Source organism: Anoplophora glabripennis, unplaced genomic scaffold (assembly GCF_000390285.2).
Source record: "Anoplophora glabripennis isolate ALB-LARVAE unplaced genomic scaffold, Agla_2.0 scaffold560, whole genome shotgun sequence".
NCBI lineage: Eukaryota > Metazoa > Arthropoda > Insecta > Coleoptera > Cerambycidae > Anoplophora > Anoplophora glabripennis.
In genome coordinates, this window is record NW_019416713.1 from 102,193 (window position 1) to 128,032 (window position 25,840).

The window sequence follows — 25,840 nt, forward strand, 5'->3', positions numbered from 1 at the left end:
GTCAAACAACCACGATCTTTAATAAAAATTAATTGACTGTACGAATACTTAATCTGAAATTAGTTTTGTTTGAGATTTTTTTAATTGAAAAAAATATTTAATTAATTTTCAGCTATCTCGAAATGACGGGAATTGGTAAAATTTCATAAAAATTTAAGACTCACATAAAGTAAATAATTACTAAAAATATTTTACAGTAATTCATTCATTATTTTATAATAACAATATCACGTTAATCACTACACTATGTGGGCGAACAAAATTATAAAGCTAACCCTGGAAACTTGTAACGTTAACCGAAAAATGGCGTACATATTTACCTTTTATATATTCCTTTCTTTAACTTACCTAAAGATGGAAACTTTTCGCCTCTCTTCACCAACTCGATCACTTCTATTTATACAATGTTTTACAATACACTTGCCCATGATAAAACGTCTAATTATCGAAATCACAGTGATGCGTACACGTCAAATGCTAGGACACGACTGAGCGCTGGGCTCCAAATCAGGCTCCAAAGTGTTTTCACCAAAGTCGCTCTATAAGCCAGTCTAGGTGGTCTGTGATTATGACTTAAGGGACACGACGGCACATACATTACTGGAATGTCACAGGTGGGATGAATGTAGACTTTTTAAGAAAGACGGTTTGGATACGATTGTAGGGCGACTTAAATTACGTGTTGTAACGACTGTTGTAAGGATAGCAAGAATACTAAAAGACAGAAATTTAGGTGGTTACGGTAACCTCGTCGTCGTAAATGCTGAAATAAAATCTACACACACTTTTGCAGAATGCGTCGACGTCTGGCTCTGGCTGGTTCACAGAAGAAAACATGCATAGAAAACTGGCCTCTTACCTTTTGTAGGCTTACGACGACAGCATACGTCGACACCTGTAGCAGTCTGGTAGCTGGAGATGAGGTCAGGTTTGTTTCAAGTAATCCCTTATTGGTAAGCACTTCACTTTGCTTGAAGGATTAGGCTGATAGGTGTGAGGAATACACGTAATTATTGGTTAACACAAAATCTTTCAAGCACTAACTTTCAGTCTTTTAGTTTGTAGGTGACCACCAAGACGGAGGCTCTGAGCGCGACGAAGAGTGTAAAGTAGATTAAATGTGATTTGACATGGTTGGTTTTTGATTGATCGTTACACACTAGAAACGACCTTAAAAATTGAAAAATGACTTTTTATTAAATATTGCATTCATGAGTTTAACGAATAATTTTAATACCAACCGAAAGTATGAAGCCTATATAATATACAAACGTTGGGTTGTCTATTTTTTCCTGCCGTAACTACTGGGTTGGCAGGTATAAACAGGTAAATTGATACTAGTTATTTTCACCTATTTGTTTAATAAATAAATCTTATATCAAAATAAGCGCTATTTAATTGCGAACACGATGATATAGGGTTGTCTGTAAAAAAACCGGCCTGAATGGCGGTTGTCGAGTTTTGAAAGGTGAAAATTTTTTGCGAGTGGAAATTTGTGACGAAGAGGTCCGAGCTAAATATCCCGTGCGATAGAAGTGGACGCAGCGTTGTAGCTGCGCGCGACGTGATCGCCGGATGAAAGAGAGCGCGCATGCTATATATTCATGCAACAGAGAAGGATAGCGATATATTAGTAAATACTAAACATTATTTTGGAGCAAATGGCTTTAGAGTTGAGAAAACAACGATAAATATATAATATATTAAATAATAATAGAATGTAATAAATTATTATGGATTTCGATCGGCCGAGGTAAGCATCACGGACGCAGGCTAGAACTTGGATGGGTGACCTAAGGCAGGCTCGGGATGTGGCTGTGGCAGCCTACCAGAGACCTGGGTCGCTGAACAACTTCCGCCTGCGTGTGGTCCTCGATAAAATGGTAATGAGAATAGAGCAATAAATCTCTGTAACTCAAGACCACGCTATCATACATAAAAATTGTACGAGACTTTGCCACCAAACCACCCGTGTAGTAATAGGATGGTTTAAAGAAAAGTACTCGAGTAATGAAAGGGGGGTATACAAGAGCCTATAGCTATACGACATACATACACAATAAAATTATTATATGTGGCATTACAATATATCGCGTGCCTTATGCCAAAAAGGTATAGGTCCACCGTAGGAGCGAAAAAAGCATATGAAAAATTATTTTTAACCGCTTTGAAATCACTTCGAATTAATATATTCTTACAATAAAAGAAATTAATGCCAAAAAGGCAAAGCAGAAAGTCACAAAAATTATAATTTCTTTACCATAGTACCAATATTTGGCCAGAAAACGCGCAGAATATATATGTATATAGGTATAGTATTTTGCTGGTACGCCAGAAACTTGCCGCAGACTTTGCAAATATTGCTACATGGGTGGCTTATTTGCTAACTAAAAATTCTTTAAAGAAATTATAAAAAAATAAAGAATGTGGGAAATTAAAAAAACCGTAGGTGCAAAAAAATATTTTTTTGTTTTTTGGTAATAATTACTTTAATTGAAACTAATTTAATCAACCTAAGAATATCATATTTTTCAGTGTTATATTCTTTCATTATAAATTAAAAGTATCATATATTTTATACTTACTGTATTCTCGGTACTAAAATTTCTAAATTCTTCATTGTATTTATTTCCCGGCAGTGTCCTTTTTATAACATGTGGTATGGTAACCAACAAAATCGAGTGATGCTTTAGCTAGCTCAACTTCGTTGTATTTAAATTATTTTTTTACGAAACGCCAACTTCAATGAACAATTTTTAAAAATTTCATCTTTAAAATCAACCAAAGAATCGTCCGAGTCACACAAAAAACACTTTTTTCTACGTTCATGCAATAAACACAACTTTATTGAACTATATTTACTAGAAAAAGTGGATCTTTATTGCACTAGTGCAATAAATATTTATTGCACTCATCTGTCATTATAGTACAGCGGTTTGTGATCAAGACAAACATAAACATTCAAATGAGCGAAATATTTAGTCCTTTTTCTGTGAGATTGTAATACGTTTCAAAGAATTGCGGATTTTATTTTGTTATCAATCATATTTATTATGTTCTGGATTACGAAATTACTAGAAAATGCATTTTTTTCTAAAATACCATATGATTACAATTTATAAACACAAACGTAAATGCCTCAAACATACGCGATCACGACTACTATGATTTGGATAATGCAACTCTGCAGTTCTAGAAATGTCAGTGAAAATTAATTTTTACATTTAAACAAAGTTTAAAAATGAGTGACATTATTGGAAAAATAGATGATAGTGATGAAGAAGGATCTGTTGGGACCCCACCAGAAGTTAGTGAAATAGCAAATACAGCGTCATTAAACTTATTACCTAGCAAATCAAGAAAACTATATGAAAAAGTTATAATCGTTTTAAAGAGTGGTGATTCGATAAAAAACTTGTAAATCTTACAGAAAATGTGCTTCTACCTAAATAAAACATTTTTTTTTCATGAACGTAGAAAAAATATTGTATGCAACTCGTGCAAAAAGTGTTTATTGCACTCGACGTGTTGTCAAACTCGGCCTAACGGCCTCGTTGGACAAATTCACGTCGCGTGCAATAAACACTTACTTTTTGCACTTGTTGCATAAATAACTATTTAGCCATTTTTCATTACAATATATTGTCAATAAATAACGATACGTAGCAACACGTGTTCTCAATATTTTAAGTTATTAACCACTCCAAAATATTGGTCAGTATTTACTAATGTATCGCTATCCTTCTCTGTTGCATGAACAAATGACATGCGCACTCTCTTTCCTCTGGAGGTCACGTTGCGCGCAGCTGTAATGTTGCATCCTCTTCTATCGCACGGGATATTTAGCTCGGACCTCTTTGTCACAAGTTTCCATTCGCATAAAATTTTCACCTTTCAAAACTCAACAACCGTCATTCAGGCCAAATTTTTTACAGACAACCCTATGTCATCGTGTTCGCAATTAAATAGCGCTTATTTTGATATAAGATTTATTTATTAAACAAATAGGTGAAAATAACTAGTATCAATTTACCTGTTTCTACCTGCCAACCCAGTAGTTACGCCAGGAAAAAATAGACAACCCAACGTTTGTATATTCTATAGGCTTCATACTTTCGGTTGGTATTAAATTTATTCGTTAAACTCATGAGTGCAATATTTAATAAAAAGTAATTTTTCAATTTTTAATTAATATTACTTTGGCCAGTAATTTTTTAGCCAACCCACTCGAGATATATTTTCTAATATATATATTAAACTTGATATAAAATACTTTTCGTCCATTAAACAGATGGGTGAAGGTCGTTTCTAGTGCGGATCCTCACCTTCGTTTTTGTCGAAAAATGTACATTTTATCGGTTTTCAACTATAACTTTTTTTGTATTATTGTTTGAGGTTTTAAATATATCACTCAAACCACCCGTGTCCACGCCACTACTCTATAAGAAATATAAAAAAGTAGTTTTTAATCCGATTTTATGTGAAAACGTTATATCAATATCAAAAGCAAAATTTTAATATAAAAACAATTATTCGTGATTTTAATGAATATTCCGTTCAACAAATAAATTTTAATGTGTTTGGTTTGTTGTCACTATTATTAATTCCACTTTAATTTAAAATCCAGCTGTCAATTTAATGAAAATATGAATTCCCACACAAGCGTGTGTTTTTGTTGCATTAAAAATAATATATTAATTATTAAATTATTTGCAATAAATATTAAAAGCTCGTGATATAGTTTTTATAAAATTAATACAATATATTTTCTGGTTAAAAAATTACCAGCTTTTGTTGTAGGTACCTAAACATAATACATTTTTAATGTCATTTGAATTTTTCAATGTTTCAACTATTCTTATCATTCCCAATGACGCTCAAACATAATTTATCCTACATCATTAAATTAATGACGACACCACCGCGCATTTCCTTTATTAACGAAACAAACGCCGGTAAAATTTATTGCATCATTCACTATAACCAAACACCAGTGTAAAATGTGGAAATAAATCTTCCAAATTTATAGGTAGCATTGATCCTGATAAAAACAACACCAGGTCTTCCAATTTAATTAAAAATACATACACGTTATGTGTATTATACATCGCGATTATGAGAATGAAGGTAAAAATTTACCTTAGCTAAAGTTGCTGCAAATATACGAAAATAATATTTTTTATTAATATACATCCCAGTTGGAGCACTGCTGGAGATTATTAATTTTTTGTTAGTAAAACTGTAGTGTTATTGCTGCTAGTGCTGACTGTAAGTCAGTAATTACTAATTTGTGCTTATATTATACGGCGAATGTAGACAAAATGCTGCGACCGCAGAAAAAATGTACGCGTATCTGTTTTCGGTTTACGCACAACAAGATTATCCTTTACGAGCACCTTTTTACTACTGGTTAACAGTAAATTTCAAGGCCAAGACTTCTCTACTGCAAATTTCTGTCCAGATAAATCGATTTTTTACGTCATACATGGGGAAATAATTCCCACAATACGCACCAGTGGCTTTCTGAATATAAGAGAATAACATTTGGCTCTGTTATTAAATGATCTCCTTTAATGTTATATCAAGTGTTTTTCGTAATGTTTCGTCTTCATCTGTAACGCGATATTTGTGGGTAGACTACCCCCGTTCTTCTGGCTACGTTTTTCATATTTACATTTTTTCGATCCCGCCGAGTCTAAAAATAAAACGAAATATTTCTTTCAAATTAAGAATAACCGATTCTTATACATTTACTGAAATTGTGCGAATTGGAGAACGTCAGTTTTTCTAAGATATTAAGCTATCTCAAATAAAACCAATATTTTTTAAGATCACATCAAATGACTATGTATAATATTCTCTGATACCAGAAATTTAGGTATGCAAAATGGGTACATCCAAGTGCTGCCGTTTATTCAAAAGCAGCAAATTACAATTCTTTTTACAACAAAAAGTAAATTGAATTTCAAACTAACTCCATTTTTATAGAAAATTTGCGTTAGAATGGAGGAAAGTCTGTTGTTTGTGCACAAACTGTGTAATATAATCTACAAAAATATATTGCTGATTGCCTATTTGCTCTAGAACCCTCTTAAGGAAGGTTATTTTTATACATGAATACCTAATACCTAAAAATATAATTTTCCAGTTTATATATACCCTCTATATATTTCACGTTGATAGTAAGGTCATTGCAAATATCTCGAGAAAATTTGTCTAATTGATTTTGAAACTTTTTTTCGTGGAACGACCACCAGAGCCAATAGAAATTGAATTAACTGACATATTCCTTAGGACAAACGAAAAGAATACAATGGAAAATGTAATAATTACTTTTGGATTATCCCCTTCGAAATGCCGGAATTAAGATATCTTAATGCTCCAGAACTCCTTTAGAGGTCTTTGAGAAAAACCGTAGTTGGCATCTTTGTTTTTTTTTTATTGAAATTAAGGTGTTATAGTAAAAATTTGTCACCCATGGAACGTGTTCCTAACCAAATTTAAATACTTTAACTTACTGGAACATAGCAGAGCATAAAACTTTAGTATAAAAAAATATAAACACTAAAACACTACATCACTAAAATTCAAAGTATATTTAGGTTAGTTCTCTCGTAGATAGAATAAAACGTTATAAAAAATAAAAAAATGGAATGTGTCATAAAACATGACCTATAATTATGTTACTTAAATTTAGTTAACTGGAAAATGATTAGTATTTGTCAATGGTGATAATAAGCCAGCAAGCATACAGGATGATTGCATTATTTAAAAATTTCAATATAACAGGTACCTATGTGTTTTTTTTTGTAAAAATTTATATTTAGACTTACCATTTTTAATTTTTATTTTGGATAATTAGTTCATACCAGCTGTTTACTAGATATTAGCGTGGAGTATTTCTATATATTGAATGTATACTAGTTGAAGCATAGCGTACAGAGAAGTTGTTTCCCATAATATCAACAATTAGGAATCTTTTATGTGTGTATATATATTTTTGTAGGTATACCTAAATTTCTGGTATAGAACATTGTTGGCTAGAGTAAAAAAAGTTCATTCTTTAATATGTTATGTTTATTATACCTATTGTGCTGTACATATTTTATTAATTTTAGGTATAATAGGACGTAAGTCCTCGGCCCTAACCAATTTTGTAATAATAATAATAACTAATAAAAAAAAATGTGTTTTAAAAGCAATTGGAACAAAAAAATGTTTGTTCTAAAACAAAAATTCTTATAGCTGCTACTTATTAATTTAACTGGGCACATTGCTATTAAGTCATTTAAAAATATATAAAAAAACTCTATTACATACATTTAGTTTCAAATATTATGTCTAAATCCTGATAAACAGATTTATACCGGCTAATTTCATTAATAAAAGTTTAAAGTTGAAGGAGAACAAATTAACATCGTTGCCGATATAAAAATGAATTGAATAACGAGGAAAAGTTTACGCAACCAAACTTATTTAATATACAATTAGCTGAAAAAATATATATCTTCAAAGCAACTGGACTTTGCCAATATTCAATTTAATATTAAAGTACATTTATCAGACTGGATTTGTTAATTAAAAATACCCTACTAGATGTTTTCCTTTTCGTTTAACTTTCTTAAACGAAATTGTTTTCATTTTCAGTACAAAAAGTTGTATATTTCCAAATATAACGAAGGAAAATGTTTTTTTTTAGTTCATTACTAATATTTCTAAATAAATTCCATTTAGCGTTAGTAACTTTCCTCGTTCCTTCAGCGAAATCAATTTTTTATTTTGTAATTACCACGACGAAAGATTAATTATTCTGTTTGGTTTCATTAAAATCGATAACTAGTGTTTTCTTCCTTCCTGCATTTATAAAAGAGAGACATTAACCCCTTATAGAGCGTTCCAACATGACAAAAACGACATTCACTGAGCTTGGGAATCACTTGTAGACCTGAAAAGAAATTACAAAATCAATTTCGACTGTGAAATCTTCTGAACCAGATTAGAAAGCCGTTTCAAACAAATCCCCTGAAAGGGTAAATTTTATGGAGAGATCATCACATGTCTTTATTACCTTTAATCTGAAAATGGCACCGTGCAAATAAATCACATCTAACCGATCTGGTTTCAATCTAGAGACATGTTCAATCCGATTTGGAAACCGATTGCAAATTCTCCTGTATCGACACGGTTCAGCTAATGCGTTTTGAATTCTCTTGTCATACATTGGCAATAATTTGTATGTGCATGCACATTAAGGGCAATATAATTTTGGGGAATGTTGCGAGTGTCATCATAATGACCAATTTAACGCCATGCAATAATTAAGTATTGGTGGATTTTAATGTATAAATAAGTGTTTTACAATGATTGCGTTATATATAATTTTCAAATTTATTGATTTCGTTAATTTACATCTACTAAACCAAGTTTTTCATTGTACTATTATTATAAAACAGATGTTTAATTAATTGATTTAAATAAGATTCTGTACTATTTATATATTCGGAGATTTATATTTTACTCTAGAGAATATGTGTTATATACTTGATTAATAAATCTTAAATTTATTTTACGTAATTTTCTCTTCACTTAGGTACAGGGTGATTCACTATATTTTGACCGCCCCCCCCCCCATTAACTTTTTTGTTTTCAGAGTTATAAAAAAATGTGAAATACAAAAGTTGCACGATTTTTTATGAAGTTTTCGAAAATGATAGTAGAAAAACAAATGAAGGCCAAACAAAATGGATGCGGATGTTAACATTGTTAATTTAAATGGAACACCCTGTATATTATTACATATGTGGATAGAACTTATATCGTTTTTGTTACTCGTATTCTTCTAGATTTCGTGTTTGCCTTTCATTTCTTTAAATCGCCTACAATAATGAAATAGAGTGGATATATTATCTTTCATCACTCGAATGTAATACATAATTATAGTAGGATCGTATTCGATGCAAAGTAGAGCAAAAAGTTGTCGGTCTTTTATCAAAGGAAAATCGTGTCATCATTTTTAGGAGATGAAGTAAGATGAACCATTTCAAATTTAAAATGAAATTGAATGTAAAATCTGAAATACCGCTGCATACGCACTGTGTTCTGGTAGTAGCTGTAGTCGCCCAGGTGCATCGATTGTACGAAGTGGTCGGTTATACGTCAGATACTAACCTGGCGAGCTTGGTTGTAAATCAGAGAGCGCCTCCAAAAAACAAGTAAACAACAGTGGCGCGTACAGAGGTAAAATGTAGTACATATGTGGAATTTAAAAAACAAATTGGATTTATAATAAATTACATTTAAAATAAATAGTTTATGAGAATAAAGGAATTTTTGTAGGAACAAGGGTGCCAGACGTGAACTGATCCCCTCTTTCCTTCATAATGTATAAAGAAATTATTCAATTTCTAAAACCCTTAAAAGTGTACTGCAATGGATCCCTTGACAGGCAATGATTTATTACTTTGCATCGAATATGATGCTACTATAGTCCTTTTTAAATTATAAGCGATCACGCTTAAGTATCCGTCATTTCTCAACCTACCACACAACGCAAACTTATGGAGAATATTTTAAGAGTAAATAAATCGAGGTGCGAAAATCAGACTGGCGAAAACATGTTTTGCAAATAAAATATTTTTTGTATAACTTACTGACTTACCATATTAACACGATGAAAACTTTTTTGGGACCACTGACTCCACCGATAACTCTGTTCTGTATGCCTTTTTAAAAATCGTTGTGCATAAAGATGTGCAGCTAATTCTCAGATTCCATCAGCGTTTCCATACATTACCACAGTATCCACTCATTCACTGTTGCTGTAGTGAAGGGCCATTTTAGTATGTTTGTTCGTACACCACAGGTGACTGTAATTTCATAATTATGTAATTTTTTATGTAGTACGTAACTCGGGGATGATTCCAGAGGTTCTCAATCAGTTTTAACAACTTTGATTTACATCAATTTTAAGCAGCATTTTGCTATTTCAAAATTTGTTGGCCAATGAAAATGCTTATTATTTAAAGATCCTGTCCAAGTTTGGAAAAACTAAGTATAATGTAAAGAAAATAATTTAAATACCCTTACTTCTTATTTACTTTTTCATCTAAACAGCTTCACTGTTTTTAAAACATAGTCATATTCTTTACACTTTCAAAATTTTACAAATGTTAAAGATATACAGGGTGTGTAATATAAAGAAGCTTATGCATGGCACCATAAAGTCTCTCTACAAAAGGAAATTGATAAACAATTAAAACAAAAATTAATTGACACATTTTTATAATTCTTTCAAAAGATTTGTTTAACACATATATGAATACTTTTGGCTATAGATTATTTTTGTGGAAAGAGTGGGATATAATTACTAAAAAATATTGTTGTGTACATTATGCTTGTTTTATCAAAAAATTATACAAATCACTGAAAAACAGTTTCTAAATTAATTATAAAAACAAATACATAATATTTATTCTACTCCAATATACAATACTGCTGCTATTATCGGCCGTTGTTGGTATTGCCATCTAGGCCAAAGAAACAATAACTATTGAGTTGCTCTTCTATTTAACAAAAATTCCTAAAAATACCTAACCAGCCGACTATTTAAATTGTATTTTCTTCATTGCTTCAGGTAACCTTCTGGTTATTCTTGTAGTGACTCTAAGTAGGAGACTGAGGTCAATTACGAATTTCTTCCTTGCCAACTTAGCAGTAGCGGACTTCTTTGTTGCTGTGTTCTGCGTCTACCAGAATCTATTCATCTACATCGTTGACAGGTGGGTGAAACTTACAAACAGAATATGTCCTGTATTACTTTTGAGTTGATTACAGACCAGGCGGGATCTATTTTGACATAGATGTTTTATATAGTATCGCTAATTTTTGCTTTAATGGCTCCAAAATTATATAACAAAACATAATTTCACTATGCGCGCGCTTCAAAATGTTTGTTATTAAACAAATAGTGAAAAAAATTTAAAAAAATTCCGTTTTTTTTCCTCTTTTTTTCAATGCAGTTCAAAAACTATTAATTTTAGAGAAAAATTGAAGAGGAATTAAATTTTATATATGATATACCTATTTTCAAATAAAAAAATACAACATAATTATTGCAAATATAGAAGAAACAACATAATTCTTAAAACTGTCAGAATATGAACAAAAAGAATTGGCACTATTATGTTTTTTGACAAATAAGAATTTTTTATTAATTTTGGCGTTACTTGTATAGGGCGTCAGTTATGCCCTATTTCTATTCATTGTTTAATAAAAATATACGTAATTTTTTAATAAATGATTTCTATTGCACATCTATTATTTTGATACATTTTTTGCAACGTCTGTACTGATCAATACATAAAAGATGTACTTAAGAAAGTTTTTATAATTTCTTTGGGCCCTCGTGGGTAAGTGATGATGGCTTTTTGCGAACCCTGTCGCTAAATATTCTCTGAATCGCGCAAACAGCCTAAGAAGTGGATATATTACCTCCTACACGTATATATCTGATGTTGCTCCCTCTTGCTGCTTTTATAATAAATATTCTTCGGAATATTCCTGTTAACAACCTCTTAAGAACAGCCTCCGAATGCCAAATATTGATTTCAGAAAGTTGCTTCAATGATTCAGAAAAATATTTAACTTATTCGAAATACGAAAACAAAAACCTTTCATAAATTAAATTATTTTTAGAAAATATCCGTTACGCATTATTAAAATTTATCACGCCAGTGGCCCACTATGGATTATACAAACTTTCAGGACAGTGTACTCTTGTTAATACAATAAAAAAACAAGGGTATCTAATAGTCCAACCAAATTACACTTGGAGAAAAAAAAATTGTTACCTGGACTTTTATAAGTGGAAATGGCAAAAGGGCTTATAATAAACCTAAAAAAAATAAATGCGTGAGCAGGGGCGACGGAGGGTTCATTTGGGGGGTTGAAAAGTTATGAAAAATTGTATCATTAGGATTTCTGGCGAAAGTTGACGTCAAACAAAAAAGTATCCAATTACAAAAGTTGTAGACCATGCAAAAATCTACAACTTTTGTAGAGGTCACTTTCAACATAACCTCAAAATTTCCAGGTTTTTACCTGATTTTTCGTTTTATGTTTCTAATTTCCGCAAAAATAATTTAATTTTGACGAAACTTGGTGAAAGTATACCTTTCTCTGTCTTAATTAACCTCAGATTTTTTTAGATAAAAAAATCAAAAAGTTTCTGAGATATTCATTTTTTTCGGTCTGAAACACTTTTTTTTCAAAGAAAAGTTCTACTTAAAACAATCATCGTACAGAGTTCTGCCGGTAATAATTTTTTTCGTTTTGACATATACTTTTTGGTGAAATAAAAAAATCTGTAATAACATTTCAAAAACATACTCAAAAATGCAAAAAAATAAAAAATGAAATGGCCCGTCGAAGACGAAACGTGGGAATGTAAAAATGTTGACGCCATTGGATAGAGCGAAAAAAGTGGCAATGTAAATATGCAATTTATTTCAAATTCGTTTTCAAATAAAGCCAGAAAAAAATTTAACGATTTAACAAAATTTCGGGTTTTCGGATTTCGCGTCAACAGTATACTTTGCAGTTAATACTTTATATTGCTGAAATCTCAAATCATCCTGAAATAATTTATTATTTGTGCAAAAAATTAATATCTCAGAAACTTCTTGATTTTTTTATCTAAAAAAATGTGAGGTTATTTAAGATAAAGAAAAGTATAATTTCACAAAGTTTCATCAAAATTAAATTATTTTTGCGGAAATGAGATATAAAAAACGAAAAATCAGAAAAAAACCTGTTTTTCGCATTTTTTTCGGAAATTTTGAGGTTATGTTAAAAAGTGACCTCTACAAAAGTTGTAGATCTTTGCATGATCTACAACTTTTGTATTGGATACTTTTTGTTTGACGTCAACTTTCGCCAGAAATCCCAAAGATACAATTTTTCATAACTTTTCAACACCCCAAATCAATCCTCGGCCGCCCCTGCCCACGCATTTATTTTTTTTTTTCGTTTATCATAAGCCCCTTTACCATTTCCACTTATAAAAGTCCAGGTAACAATTTTCTTTTTTTTCCCTCTAAATGAGTTATTTTGATCGGTCTATAATGATTTTTTCTAAAACTAAAACTGCCAAATAGGCGAACTGTCACATTGTTTTCTTCACAATTAGATTTTGTTTTAGTTTCTGTCTTACACGTTCAATCATAGCGGATTTATTACATCCATTACATTTTATTGTCACGTTTGTTACAGCTGGATGCTAGAAGATTTCCTGTGCAAGATGTACATGTTCATCCAATCTCTGAGCAACACGGCGAGCATATTCATCTTGGTGGTGATATGCACGGAGCGTTATTTCGCCATAATTTATCCAATAACCTGCAAGCAAATCCTTACTCCATTTAGGTTGAAGGTAAGCCGTGTATACGTGGCTAACGCTGAACTCTGACGTTGAAGCTTAACTCGTAAGCCCAAGAACACCACTTTGCCCAAAGTAAAGATGCTTCAGAGCTATATACAGGCTGTTACAAATTCGCTTCCGCTTCGCACTACAGAGATCTCGGCAATGGTAAGAGATACAAACTAGTTCAAGTGGGGCAAAGTTGCGTAATCAGGGGACCAACCTCTAAAAAATCAGTGCTAACATGATAAGTTTTCGAAATATTTGAAAAAAAAGAAACAAAATTTTGTAAATCCGTTTTTGTTTGATATCAGCCTTTTTTGATGTGATATTGAAAAGAGAACACTTTCTCATTGCAACTTTTTGTCCTCTATCGAATGGCATAATCAGTTTTTATATGTAACGTTTCGTCTTTCTAGGACAATCATCAACTTCATTTTTTAAATGGAAATTTTATTACATTTTTTGCAAACTTTCATTACTCTCAATAGTTTACTGCCTTAGCCCTAACCAGATTCAAACGTTTTGTCTCGAAAAACTCGGGATGAGTATTGCGGATGATGAAGGCTTGTAAAAAATGTAATGTATTTAAAAAAATTAAGTTAAGATGAAACGTTACATATAAAAATTGATTATGTCATTCGATAGAGAACAAAAAATTACCATGAGAAAGTATTCTTCTTTTTTCAATATCACCTCAGGCAATGCTGAAATAAAACAAAAACGGATTTCCAAAATTTCGATTTTTTCAAATATTTCGAAAACTAATCATGTTAGCCTTCATTTTTTAGAGGCATAATGTTAGTCCCCCGATTACACAACCTTGCCCCCATTTAAGCTAGTTCGTATCTCTTACCGTTTCCGAAATCAGTGTAGTGAGAAGCGAACTTGTAACAGCCTGTATACAGGGTCCTTCACGGTAAGTGGCCTATTAGACATTTCAGAGGAATCAAAGACAATATGACTGCAATTTTGTTTACGGGGGTTATCAGATGTGTTCTCTTCAATGAAAATAATGCTATCAACGTAGCATTTCCGGTTATACCGGATGTACCTGTCAATTTCCTATATATTATTGCGTTATCGACAAGATAAATTAAAAATAAGTCAAAAATGTTAAAGCTTCCCTGCACCTAAATATAACCGTTTTCGAGATAATCGTCATTTTACAAAAAATTTGGCAATCATTTCGAAAATTCCTTATATCTTTCTTCGTTCTGGGAGCTTACACTTGCTTTTCGGAATACACAAAGAACATGAGATGCACTACATTTCGCTATCAAAATTACCTGAAGAAAATTATACCAAGTGTCTCATTTTTCACGTTACACTTTGAAAACTTAAAACCGACAAAACTCTTTAAATTAAAATGGAACACCCTGTATTTTTCCTCATCATATTATAGAAAATCAAATTCTCTTTTCACCGACATAGGTATCGTAGGGGTTACAGTTTCAATTTCCTCAGATATTTGCGGTTTACTTACATTTTCAAGAATATTATGTTAAAATATCATCAAATGTACCTTGAAAGGTAAATATTAGTATTGTCATTCAGTATTCTACAAGTATCAAGTACTTTCTCGACAAGAAGATATTTTGAATTTATTTTAAATCCATGGACATTCACCATGAATCAGTATTAGCTACATTTCTATGATTTGCTATTTTGCAAAATTTGAAGAATTGGACGCGAATGAAATTCGGCCATCTACGTACAATAGTGTTCTTTGTAGAACATTGATTTTTTTTCATAATTACATTAATAAAGTGAGTTGTTTCACGTTTGTTACATCTTTTAAATAATGAAGGGGTATATTTACAAAAAATAATACCTAATAAGATTTCCTTTCATTGAGATTAGCAACTGCAAGTACAATAAAGAGCAAATAAGCATCCCTTCATTCAGAAAACAATGAAATGTAAAGTAACTAAAATTTTAAAGTATAGTATACTCTCAACTTCATTCCAAATCTCATAAAATTATAATAATTTATTAGTTATTTGAAATTATCTTATTTATTGTCTTTGCAATTCTTTAAAAACTTTTACATCATTAAAAATTAGAGAAAAATTTTAAGAAAACCAACCGAAATCATTTCATTAATTGTGCCAGTTGCAAAATACCCCGTCATAGAAATACAGCTACCACGGATTCTACGGAATAAATTCAAAATATCTTCATCAGAATAATTATTCTGCATTTTTGCATTTTGTCGAGGAAGTACTTGATACTCTTGTAGAATACTGAATGACAATACTAATATTTGCCTTTCATGGCACTTTTGATGATATTTTTAACATAATATTCTTGAGAATGTAAGTAAACCGCAATTATCTGAGAAAATTGAAACTGTAACCCCCACAATGCCTATATCCGTGAAAAGAGAATTTGATTTTCTATAATATGATGCAGAAAGATACAGGGTGTTCTATTTGAATTTAAAAAGTTTTGTCGGTTTTAAGTTTTCAAAATGTAACGTGAAAAATGAGACACTTAATATAATTTTCGTCAGGTAATTTTGATAGAAGCTAATGCATCTTATGTTCTTTTTGTATTCCGAAAAGCAAGTGGAAGCTGCCAGAACGAAGAAATATACAGGGTGTTTCATAATATATGCGCAGGACTTCAGGATGTGATAGCTCGTCCAAAAATTTGAAAAAAAATTTGTATTAACTTACCCTCAAAAATGCACAATTTTCGAGATACATGGTGTTAAAATTCTAAAAAAAAATTCGTTTTTTGCGAATATCTCCGGAACCGTTTATCGTACAGAAAACAGCTTTTGTAAGCATTTACTACTCATAATAAGCTATGTTATGTGCGAAAAAAAATTTTTTTCAGTCATAATTGGTGAAGATTTTGAAGGGGAAGTGGGTGTTTTTCTCCCCAACTTCTACGCCACTGGAAAAAGTACGGTTTTGAGACGCCCATTTGAACCGCCTATGTTTTCTACACAAAAAAGTACTCATAAGCTCTAAAGTTGACCGTTTTCGAGAAAAATCTACTTTTATGTTGAAAAACATGGTAAATTTTTTGAAATAAAATTTTTTTACTAATTAAACTAAATTTATTTAATCGTTAGAACAAGTAACAAAACCAAACGTTAACTTCATAGTTGCAAAATTTAAAAAAAAAAACAAAACAAATCGTACACAGTTAAATTAAATGTTGGAAATGTCCTCCGTTAGCTTCAATGCACGCAGCAATTCTTCGACGCATTGACTGTCTAACACGCAAAAAAAATTCCGGAGTGTTCCGAATTATGTCGCAAGATGCAACAATGCACTCTCTTAATTGATCAACATTTTCAACTGGAGTAGCGAAGACTAGGGTTTTGAGATGGCCCCAAAAGAAAAAATCTAAACAATTAAGTTCGGGAGATCGCGGGGGCCAAGGGTGGGGACCTCCTCGACCGATCCGACGGTCTTGGTATTAGTCGTCCAAGTATTGGCGAGCAACCAAACTAAAGTGGGCCGGAGCTCCATCATGCATAAAGTACATGTTTTGTCTTACTTGAAGCGGTACATCTTCCAGCAGTTCCGGCAGTACTTCTTCTAGAAATTGTCGATAATCTGCACCGTTTAATCTGTTCGGTAAAAAATGTGGGCCTATCAAATGATCACCGACGATGCCAGCCCAAACATTCACGGAAAATTGTTGCTGATGATTGCCTTCTGCAATTTCATGTGGATTTTCTTCAGCCCATATGTGGTTATTGTGAAAATTGAAAATACCATCTCTCGAGAAAGATGCTTCATCGGTAAACATAACTTCGGCTCCAAACTGAGGATTTTGAGCTATTTTGTCTTGCATCCATCTACAAAAAGCCAATCTTGGCGGAAAATCTCTTGGCAATAAGGCTTGTACTCTTTGGATATGGTAGGGATACAAAAGTTGTCTTTTCAAAATTCTCCAAACCGTCGAGTGAGGTATGTTTAAGTTGTGAGCAATTTTTCTGGTACTTGTGATCGGATTTTCTTCAATTTCGTTGAGGACAGCCTCTTCTACTTGGGCATTTGCAGCTTCCATAGGCCGCCCATTATCAGCAGTATTCTTTTTAAAACTTCCATTTTCCCATAGTCGTTGGTGAATGCGTTGAAACAAGTTATGATGTGGTACTTGGCGATCACGATGTCTTTCTTGATACAACCGCCTTGCTTCTGCCGAATTACCGCTCGCCATTCCGTAAAGGTAATGCATTTCGCACATTTCAGCGTTTGTGTAATTCATTTTTACTTTTGTAATACAAATTGACTTTTCGCAGGTACAAACTAATTGTTATTTTGACAGGAGGTAGCTTTTGTTTTAAAATTTAAAGCCTACTTGATAAAAAAAATTATAATACATTTAGTAAAATAAAAATTTTATTTAAAAAAATTGACCATGTTTTTCAACATAAAAGTAGATTTTTCTCGAAAACGGTCAACTTAAGAGCTTATGACCAAGAGTACAGTTTTTGTGTAGAAAACATTGGCGGTTCAAATGGGCGTCTCAAAACCGTACTTTTTCCAGTGGCGTAGAAGTTGGGGAGAAAAACACCCACTTCCCCTTCAAAATCTTCACCAATTATGACTTTGAAAAAATTTTTTTCTCGCGCAGAACATAGCTTATTATGAGTAGTAAATGCTTACAAAAGCTGTTTTCTGTACGATAAACGGTTCCGGAGATATTCGCAAAAAACGAAATTTTTTTTACAATTTCAACACCCTGTATCTCGAAAATTGTGCATTTTAGAGGGTAAGTTAATACAAGCTTTTTTTCAAATTTTTGGACGAGCTATCACATCCTGAAGTCCTGCGCATATATTATGAAACACCCTGTATAAGGAATTTTCGAAACGCTTGCATCTGTCAACATTTTTATAAAATTATCTCGAAAATGGTTATATTTAGGTACAGGTAAGCTGTAACAATTTTGACTTATCTTTAATTTAACTTGTCGAAGTGCTACGTTGATGGCATTATTTGCTTTGAAGAGAACATATTCTATAACCACAGTAAACAAACTTTCAGTCATATTGTCTTTGGTTCCTCTGAAACGTTTGTTAGGCCACTTACCGTGAACAACCATGTATATAAATTATACATTAATATAACGTTTTCTTTAATCGAACTCTTATTTTAATGAGATTCTTTTGAAGAGCTCAAACTCTAAAAAACTTAAACCAAAATAATTCTGGAAGGTATTTTTTTTTTATTTCAATTTACCCCATTCCTCTAATACCTACCATTGAAATTTAATATTAGCATAAAAATATAAAGCCTGATTATTTTTTCTTTAGTTTTTTCGTTGAACTTGGAATACCCGATCCTTATTAATTACTGCCTATACCAGTGTCTAATTAAAAATCTTTCTGATGCTATTAACTTCTAATTTGCCTGGTTACTACTTATGTTTTTATAAAAGACAACCCTAAAAGCTTGCTTTCAAATTATTAGAAGTCTTACCTACGCTTTTAAGAAATGGCATCAAAAAAAATATATCAGTGCTTAAGACATAGGTAGACACAGCTATTATATCTATCCAAATCTTTTTTTTAATGCTTAAATTTTACAGATATGCAAATATTCTGACATTTGTGATACGTTAGAATAAAATTTCTTCGACAAATAAAAACATGCAAAATATTTTGTTAAAAAAATATTGTAGCACTTTATATGAAACTTATTTTTGCTGCAAAACTCTTCGTAAAACGCAAAATAATGAATTGTTAATTGTTTCTGTTTTAGCTAGGTAGTATCCTAATTTTTGCTATCTGATTTAATTAAAATAGTTTGCAAAAATCGTTATACAAAACAAGCATTATAAAACATTTATTGTTGCACTACGAGATTGCAGAATACGTACTTTATTACTTTTCTCGGAATAAATTTGCAGTTTCCTCCAGGCTACCATAAAACCATTCAGTCAAAGACTTGGTAGGTCTGTATTAAAGTTTTTCGAACTCGTAAAACTTTTAAAAAAGTAATTTTCTTTGTATAAGATAAATTATTTCTTTTCGTAATCACTCTTCACTCTTTAGTTCCAGGACTCTATTATTAGTTGGCATAGAAACGTCTGGATGATTTAGATTCTTTCTTATCTCTAAAGTTAAGACTCAGCGGAAATAAATCGCTGAGATTTTTAATATTAAACTTAACAATTAATATAACTGAAAAATGAACAGTATCATATTGTATTAATTAATTAAAAAATGTCTAAATAGATAGCGCTCATATACAGGATGTTTCAAAATACGTGTACAACAGACGATATTTTAACAATTTAGCGAACTGAAAAATATTTGCCATTATTGCATCAAAATGTGTCAATTGAAAGCAAGGCATATATTAGAATTATTTAAAAAATGCAACATTTCAAGAAGTCATTTCGAATAATGTGAATTAGTCTAAATTGACCCAGGAATCTGTGGTCATCCGTCATACGCGTAGTTATGGGACACCCTATATAACTGCATAACTATTCTACGATGTATTGAAAGATTGAACACAACCAATTTTATCTGTGACAATTGTTTCTGTGCTGTTTTTATATTTTATGTTATGTTTATCTTTTTTCAGAGCATTATTTTATTTAATGAATTTTTTTTACTAATTTTTGCATTATATGAAATTTTCTTGAAATTTAAATAAGCTTACCACAAGTGCAGTGAAGTTATGTTGTTTATTATTTTTTTACTATTTTGTTATTATTATTATTTGAAAAACTGATCTCGGTTTATTGTATACACTTTGTTTATTATCTAAAATTTAAGTGCAATCGTTCATAACGGCCTAAACTAAAACAGATGAAAGAAAACTTTTGCCATTATTTTGAGTTATGTTGCTAGGTATTGGATATAATAAAATGGATGGATCGAGTAATAGTTTCGCTTCGCTGTGCGTTGACAAATAGATAAAAGGGATACAATTTATGGGTCTAGGTATTGCTAACATTCATTCTCTAGTACAATTTCCACAAAATATCCATTTGGCTGAAAGAAATTATCTCACTGTTAATCTACAGGGACAGTCGTTTCAGTTCGCGATAAATTACAATATGATTTTATATGACAAAAACTAATTAAACGACGTTTTAACTAAAGCGAGGCAAGTTTTACTGCTGTAGCGTATGCTTTATTGTCTTTATGGCGCAATAAAGTTAGGTTTAATGAAAATGTTACTTATTGTAGGTACTAGCTTCTGTTCGTGATTCCTTTCGTATTAAAAATAAACCGCTACATTGAGACATTTATAAAATAACATTACATAGAATGTTTCATGATAGACTGAATGTTTCGTTATAGACTAGGTGATAGAAATATCCCAAATATTATGTAGAACAAGAATCCGAGTTTTCCTATTCCAAAAAACCATTGCTAAATTCAGGGGAACAACAAACATACAAAAAGAACGAAAAAATACCCGTTTTTCTACATATTTTCTGTGTAACATTGAAAGTAAACCCTAAATAAAATAAGTCATTCATTATTTTTTGTTTGTTTGACGATTTTGCGACTCAAAAATTTAATTTTGCATTACCAATGGGCGAAAATTAGTAGAAAATCATATGTATACTTGGAGCAATTTTTAAAATAAGTAAATATTTATAAATACTGTTGAATCTTTGTGAACAAATAATAAAACATATGTCAATTCTGCCCTAAAATTTTGCAAAGATCGATCGAGGATTTTACTCTATAAATACTTAATTATTTAGGGAATTTTCTATGCAATCGACAAAATCTTGCAGAGATAAAAACTACGTTGTAACCCCTTGCTTTTTAGTCAGATACGACAGCATTCTACTGTGTAGATTCTAAGATGTAGATGATAATTTAGTTAGACTTCAATGAATTAACAGAGAGATCATTAAAAATAAGAATTTTTTTTAATCTAATCATTAAAACGTGAATTTTTTGGAACGTATTGATGAACACCAATTATTAAATCGGAAGTGGCATAGTTCTTTCAACTCAAAATTCGTGCTAAAATTATTTATTTTATTGAGTTTTGATACATATATACATACATTTTCTTCCACCACCGGTGTTCTTACAAATCTGTCTCTGCCACGATCATTTACTCTTGGTTGGAACGAACCATTTTCTCATAAACGTTGATGGATCCTCTGAAATACCTGTCGAGAAGGAAGTCTTCTATTCGGGTATGCTGCCGCATACAGACGCCTCGCTACTGATGCATTTCCAGCCGCACGGCCGTACATAAAGTGCATATCTGCCATTTCCGTGTTTGAATATGACTCCATTTTATGAGTTACAATAATGTTGTTTACTTAAATTTTCCACTCACCACTTTTACTAATTAAACACTGCAAAGCTCAATTGACAGTTTATCAATAACTTAAATTGTTAAGCGTTGTGGCAACGTGAGTCTTTTATTTGCCATGGTAAACAGATTTTTTTTATTTTTGGCCTAATAACTGGAAGAGCAGAGTAATTTTCAAACTCAATTTACTCGAAAACCATTGGAAATATCGATTTGGACAAAGATAATATTTTTACGTAAATTTGTTAAAATTTTATAAATCTGTAGAGAAAATTGTAAAAAATTGAAATAAAAAAAATTACGGGCCGAAAACCCCCTTCACCTACCTAAATGGGACGCATATGATTTGCATGTCGAAAAACGGAGTAGCTCATGTTATTTAACCTAAAAAGTTATGTATGACCCATAAATTTTTTTCTATTTATTTGCGACCGTTTTGTCAATAACAGAAAAAAAAACAGTTTTGTTTGAGCCCTTTTAAGGGCATATAACTTCCTAAGGGTGCGTTTTAAGGCACATGTTAATAGGAACTTTTTGGCTTATTTTAATGAGTTATAAACGCAGCAGAAGTTTGGAACCCTATTTTAGAAACACCCTGTATAGAAAGTTGGTTTTTTAAGTTTTACTCGAAAATCAGGCTTTTTTCGAAAAACGTAAGTGTAGTAATTTGTAGAAAATTGAAAGACGAATCCGAAAATATCACGGTGGTTCCGTAAAGCAGTAGCGTACTATTTTATTTAGAAAAATATGCCACCGATGCCCTGAATCTCCGCCACCGGAACATGTAAATTTTAGGAAAAGCCCTCAGATTTTGGACAATGTTTACCTAAATACGTGTGCCCAATTTCAAATTATTTCACTTACAAGATTTTATATTATTTAAAAAAATTAAAAATATTTTTTAAAGTTTAACACCCTGTATCTTTTTAAAGAAGCGTCCTAGATAAAAACTTTATAGGAAAGACTCCATAAAATTTTAGCATTGCCAAAAAAAATGGTAAAAGACTTTTGTCCTTCAGCGACATCATACATTATTCCGCCAAAATCATGAAACACGCATACTAACCTGTAAATTGCTTCTGAATTTTAATGGGATTAGATCCTCTTTATCTCTAGCTAGACGTGAAACAATCCGTTTAAAACAGGTTTAATGTAAAACAAAACCACCTGAACAACCCGTACCGTAAACAAAGGACGCCCAACTTTTTGGATAGGACCTAAAAACTGTGTCGGATTGTTACATAAAGTGTCTTATTCGCTTGTCAGATTTCGCTTGAAATACGAATACTCCATTGGATGAACGTCATACAGATTTATCCTAAAATGTTTTATTTATTTACAAATGTGTCCCTTTTCTCACTATTGTAGTCTTTTTCTCATAGATTTATAATGCTGTTTGTAGAAGTGATTGTCTATTAGTGCATGTATTCTAGAAAGATGTCTTTAGAAACTTCTAAAGAATCAAAGGGAACTTTGTTTTTACGTCGAGTTCAAAATAAATGGTACCCTTTTATTGTCCACTTCCTTTGTGCCTTCCTATCTATTTAAAGCACCACAACATTTATCTTTAAAGAGGGGTTCACAATCCGCTTATATGTTTTAACTTAGTTGGCCGTCGGTTGAGTCTGAAGACTTCAAAAACAAGAAAACAATGTAAAATGGAAAACAAAACAGTTAAGCTTTACAAAGAAAATTAAGCTGTGGATGTAAATTAATGGAAGCGTTTTTATTGACCTTTCCAATTTTTTTTATGTTTTACATCTATCCCTTTCTGTTATAAACATTTCAAGACGAATTAGACAAACTAGAATTAATAATATGTTGACACAATTAACAACATAATACATAGATATTTTTTTTCAGTTGATAATCCTGGGAGTGTGGATTACTTGCATCCTATACAGCTCCCCCAAGTTCTATTGGGGCAATACGGTTACCGTTCCCACAGGAAATAACAGTGAAACCGTCTGCGTTCTCAATAGACAAAAGTATAATTCTGAACTTTTCGATATGATCCATTTCGTACTCTTTTACGTCATCCCTTTGGCCATTATGTCGGTAAGTTTTTTGAATGTGCTTATAAATGATTTAAATAACAAAATAACATGTATTAAACCGTCTGGGTCGTCTGCAGCTTTTCAGTAGAACTAAATCAAGTAAATGAAAAGCCACCATACAATTGCCAGAAAACAAGTCTAATTGTGTCTAGGTGTTGGGTCACTGCTCGACCACAGACTCCTGGGATCGAAATAAGACAATTTAGACCAGCTTACCTATATACAAAATTCAACATCTGCTGAATATATTACCATGTTTGATTGTCAGGCTGAAAGTGTTTTAGTTAGAGACATACGCATAGCAACCTAACACAATGTTAACAAACATTACAATATACTGAATAATTATAAAGTAAAAGTCAATAAAAGTAAGGTACATAAATTAAGAGACCACAATTGTTGAATACAAGAATAGCGTTGTTAATACAATAATAAATCCATATGACAGAAGAACTACTGACAGAAACTACATATTTGGAAGGTTCGTATTATACAGGGTGTTTGGAAAAGTTTGTAAAATATTTAAGGAGGTGAAAGTAGAGCCAAAAATAGTAAAAAAAGTTTCTATAAACATCGATCCTCCGGATCACCGTTGCAGAGATATGGCCCTCCAAAGGGGTCTTATCCAAATATCCAAAAGGATATTTTTTAAAATAACTTTCGTTTTGATTAAGATGACGGGATGAAAATTGTAGGTAATAATCATACCATAAGGGTTTTTAACTATCATAAATTTCATCAAAATCGATTATAAATAAGGATAGTTTTCTAATTACCCTTAACAAAAATTTTTGGAATTGTTTATATTCCTCTGAATGATCAAGAAAATAATATTATTTTTTAATGAATTAGACTTCTTTAAAGAAAAGATGTCTATACTTTTTTCAAATTCTGTGTAGTTTAGTCAGAAATAATTATTTTTTAAATAATGTATGACCCAGAACAGTAACTTTTTTTAACATTTTCGCATAGTAGGCATCTTTCATGGTGACAGTTTCATTGTAATGATACTAATGATCGTTACTTTCGCGTGTTACCATTTAAAAAATTCCTACGTTATTATTTATTTTCTTAGTTGTGATCTTTGTGCTTGACTTGCATTTTAATCGATTTTTTTACAATTATGAACTATCATGCTTTTACTAACCGTGAATATGCCGACATGCATTTTGTTTATGGTTTCTGTAATGGAAATAATCTGACGGCTCAAAAAGAGCATCGGCAACGTTTCCCTGATAGAAGGCAACCTTCTGCAAGGTTTTTTTGGGAAAATCCATGCAAGAACGATGGAATCAAAAGCTCTAATTTCAAGCTATCGTGAATTTGGGAGTCCAATGAGGCGCAGGCGTACGAAGTAATTTTCGAATTTTTTTAACGTAACCCTACTGTGAGTGTAAGAACAGCATCTGCTCATGGTGGTTCATGGTTGTAAAAAAATCGAATGAAATGCAAAGTCAAGCACAAAGATCACAACTAAGAAAATAAAGAAACGTAAGAATTTAAATGATAGCACGTGCCCGCTCTCGTGAGCAATAGACAACTTACCGCAACATAAGTCTTATACCAAACTTAGAAACTGCAAGTTTTGATTGAATCGATGGGTTGAATAATTTTTTTCTGCTTTTCCGATGCTGTCGATATATTCGACATATTGAGCATTCCAAACCATACTCGCAAATTCAATATGTGATCTTACAAATGCATTATATAAAATAATTGAAATTCTAGGGCCACAAAATCATTTAGAGATGTGTTGCATGTTTTCTTCAATATTATTTATGTGATTTTCAAACGATAATTTAACGTTTTCCGTTACTCCCAAATGTATAAATGTATTGCATATTTTTTAGAGAAACAGCATTAATATAATATGTATACCTAATATAACGAAAATTATGTATCAGCCTAGTAAATTTAATAAAGCATTTGTTTATATTTTGGAACAGTCCGTACTAAATACTTGAAGAAGAAATTAAGGCTTGCAAATTTTGACAATTTTTAACGGGTAATATTGCTTTGAGCATTTTCAAGACATCATCAGACAGACAAAATGCGATTGAGAAGAAAAGAAGAAGAATATCATTGATAAATAAAGA

At 31.6% G+C, this 25,840-nt stretch overlaps 1 protein-coding gene across 1 annotated transcript in view; it reads left to right on the forward strand.

Moving 5' to 3' along the window:
• The first annotated feature begins 5,887 nt into the window (after nt 1-5,887).
• Nucleotides 5,888-25,840, forward strand: part of LOC108911686 (trissin receptor-like) — a 62,078-nt gene continuing 42,125 nt past the window's right edge. The window contains exons 1-4 of the mRNA XM_023455279.1: nt 5,888-5,891; nt 10,634-10,778; nt 13,270-13,429; nt 23,551-23,745. Coding sequence (XP_023311047.1) covers nt 5,888-5,891; nt 10,634-10,778; nt 13,270-13,429; nt 23,551-23,745 — 504 coding nt within the window. The remainder of the gene's footprint in view (nt 5,892-10,633; nt 10,779-13,269; nt 13,430-23,550; nt 23,746-25,840) is intronic.